This window comes from Sinocyclocheilus anshuiensis, unplaced genomic scaffold, assembly GCF_001515605.1.
Source record: "Sinocyclocheilus anshuiensis isolate Anshui unplaced genomic scaffold, SAMN03320099.WGS_v1.1 scaffold91, whole genome shotgun sequence".
Classification (NCBI taxonomy): Eukaryota; Metazoa; Chordata; class Actinopteri; order Cypriniformes; family Cyprinidae; genus Sinocyclocheilus; species Sinocyclocheilus anshuiensis.
Window position 1 is genome coordinate 134,735 of NW_015552636.1, and position 2,996 is coordinate 137,730.

At 45.6% G+C, this 2,996-nt stretch overlaps 1 protein-coding gene across 1 annotated transcript in view; it reads left to right on the forward strand.

The window, feature by feature from the left end:
• The window catches only part of LOC107666656 (low-density lipoprotein receptor-like), a 10,293-nt gene that overhangs the window by 2,052 nt on the left and 5,245 nt on the right, over nt 1–2,996 (forward strand). Inside the window, exons 2-6 of the mRNA XM_016458075.1 lie at nt 52–174; nt 314–436; nt 528–905; nt 983–1,105; nt 1,287–1,409. Of these exons, the coding sequence (XP_016313561.1) occupies nt 52–174; nt 314–436; nt 528–905; nt 983–1,105; nt 1,287–1,409 (870 nt within the window). The remainder of the gene's footprint in view (nt 1–51; nt 175–313; nt 437–527; nt 906–982; nt 1,106–1,286; nt 1,410–2,996) is intronic.

Here is a 2,996-nt window from a genome sequence, read left to right on the forward strand (position 1 = left end):
GTGTGTGTGTGTGTGTGTGTGTGTGTGTGTGTGTGTGTGTGTGTGTGTCAGGTGCGGCCGTCTGCAGTCAGGAGCAGTTCAGGTGTGCAAACGGGAAGTGCATCACCAGCCGCTGGGTTTGTGACGAGACGGACGACTGCGGCGACGGAAGCGACGAGCTGCCAGAGTCCTGCAGTGAGTCACACACTCCTCATTACTGACACTAGCGATGTTTACATTCATTAAAGTTGCTTTTGCATGATGAGATGATTGAGTGTACACTCCATGAGCTCTTTGAAGGACTCCGTGTGCTAACGCTCACTCTCCGCCGCAGGCCAGAAGACGTGTTCGTCGGGTCAGTTCAGCTGCGGCGGGCGTCTCAATCAGTGCGTGTCCACCAGGTGGCGCTGCGACGGGAAGTCTGACTGCGAGAACGGCGCAGACGAGCAGGGCTGCGGTACATATAATGCTCTCACGCTCTTGTTTACTAGATGACAGGTCACGTGCTCAGCTGTGTTCAGGATGCTTCTGTTCTGGTCTGGTTTCAGTGCCGAGGACCTGCGCAGACGAGGAGTTCCGCTGCCGCAGCGGTCAGTGCGTGTCGCTGTCGTTCGTGTGCGACTCTGACTCCGACTGCGACGACGGCAGCGACGAGGCGTCCTGTCCCGCGCCCACCTGCGGCCCCGGCTCCTTCCAGTGCAATAACTCTGTGTGCGTGCCGCGGCTCTGGGCCTGTGACGGGGACACCGACTGCGCAGACGGCTCTGACGAGTGGCCACAGAACTGCGCAGGCGGCACGGGTCAGCAGCCGCAGACGGTCTGCCGCGATCACGAGCTCCTGTGCGCCAGCGGTGAGTGTGTCCACGGCAGCTGGAGGTGCGACGGAAGCGGCGACTGCGCAGACGGCTCAGACGAGCACAACTGCAGTGAGTGGCTTGTGTGTGATGTGTTTGCACAGAACGTGGTGTGTCCTGCAGTTCGCTCATTTCTGTGTCTGACACAGCTGCGCTCACCTGCCGTCCGGATGAGTTCCTGTGTAACGACGGCAGCTGTGTCCCGGGAATGCGGCAGTGTGACGGGAATCCTGACTGCCGGGATCACAGCGATGAGATGGACTGCGTCACCGGTGAGCGTCACGCACGCCTATGTGATCAAGCTGCTGTCTGTCTGTGTCTGTCTGTCTGTCTGTAACTGTCTGTCTGTGTCTGTCTGTCTGTCTGTAACTGTCTGTAACTGTCTGTAACTGTCTGTAACTGTCTGTCTGTCTGTTTGTCTGTGTCTGTCTGTAACTGTCTGTGTGTCTGCAGTGCATGCGTGTGCCGGGCCGGGCAGGTTTAAGTGTGGCAGCGGCGAGTGCATCAGCGCAGACGGTGTGTGTGACGGTCAGAGAGACTGCCGCGACGGCTCCGATGAGCCTCTCAAAGACTGCAGTGAGTTTCACTCTGTGTTCCTGTAATGTGTGTCAAAGATGTAAAAACCCTCATGAGTTTCTTCTGCTGAACACAAAAGACATTCTGAAGAATGTTGATAAGCAAACAGGTGTTTGTCCATAAAATACTGTGCAATCAATGGGGACAAGAAACCGTTTAGTTGCCCACATTCTTCAAAATCTCTTCTTTTGTGTTCAGCAGAAGAAAGAAACTCATACAGGTTTGGAACAGCCTGAGGATGAGTAAATGATGACTGAGTTTTCATTTTTGGGTACCTTTAAATCCAGTGTGAGAACAGTATTTCTTGTTTGTAACTGTAAAGCTGCTTTGAAACAAACTGTATTGTACAGAGCAGGGGTCTCCAACCTTTTTTACACCACAGACCGGTTACGTTTTCAAAATATTCTCACAGACCAGCTGAAGCAGGTTTGTGTGTGTGTATGTATTAGGGATATGCCGGTATCAAATTTTCATGTTGCGATTAATTGCTAATGCTTTTATCACGGTGTACTGTATTATCACGGTATTGAAATTTAGTTTAAAAAAGTGCTGTCATTATACAGTATAACAGGTTTAATAACTTTTTTCTTATAACAAAAATAACTGAACATTTAAATGCAATAAAGCAATACAGAAAAAGGTATAAAGCTAAAAGTTTTACAAAGATTAAAGTGCAAAAGAACTATAAAGACCAATAGGTATCCCTTTACAATAAGAGCTCATTAGTTAACCTTATTTAATGCATTAACATTCACAATGAGCAATAGCTACATTTGCTACAGAAGTTATTAATTATTAGTTAAGTCTTAGTTCATGTTAGCTCATTAAATAACACAGTTGCAACTTTCAATTTGAACAACGTGTTATTAAATATTGGAATACCTAAGATTAATTAATGTTCATATTCATAATTATTTTTCATTGGCAGTTTGTTAACTAATGAATTAACTAATGTTAACTAATGAAGCCCTAATGTAAAGTGACCGAACAATAAAGAATCAAAACACTTTCAAACAATATCTAGGGCATGTTGTAATCCAGATTAAAATGTAAAAAAAGATTGAAAATAAATAGGCTATTAAGTCTAAATATTTAAGTATTTGGTGCAGTGATGAACATCATAGCAAATACACAAATCTGAATGGCTGTTTAAATCATTTAAACAAGATTCAGAAACAGAAAGTAGAGCAGCTGACTATAACAATATCGTGCATATTCATTACCGTGATATATCGCATTACCGAATACCGGCACAAGTCTAGTATATGTATATATATATATAAGGAGATGTGAAAGAGGAATCAGCTCTGTATTCGTGCGCTGTCTGAAACGCGTCTCTGTGTGTGTGCGCGCGCTTTGAAAAACAGCGCTAGTAACTAATCCTCTTGCGCTTCTTCTTGTGGTTTAAAATCGCTTGAATGTGTAAATTGGCAAATTAATCTGTGAATCACCTGCTTGCCGCACTGTTGTGCCTGGTCCGTACTTATCACAGATCAACTGCCATCTGTTTAACCCCTAATAAATTATATATATATATACAGTGGGTACGGAAAGTATTCAGACCCCCTTAAATTTTTCACTCTTTGT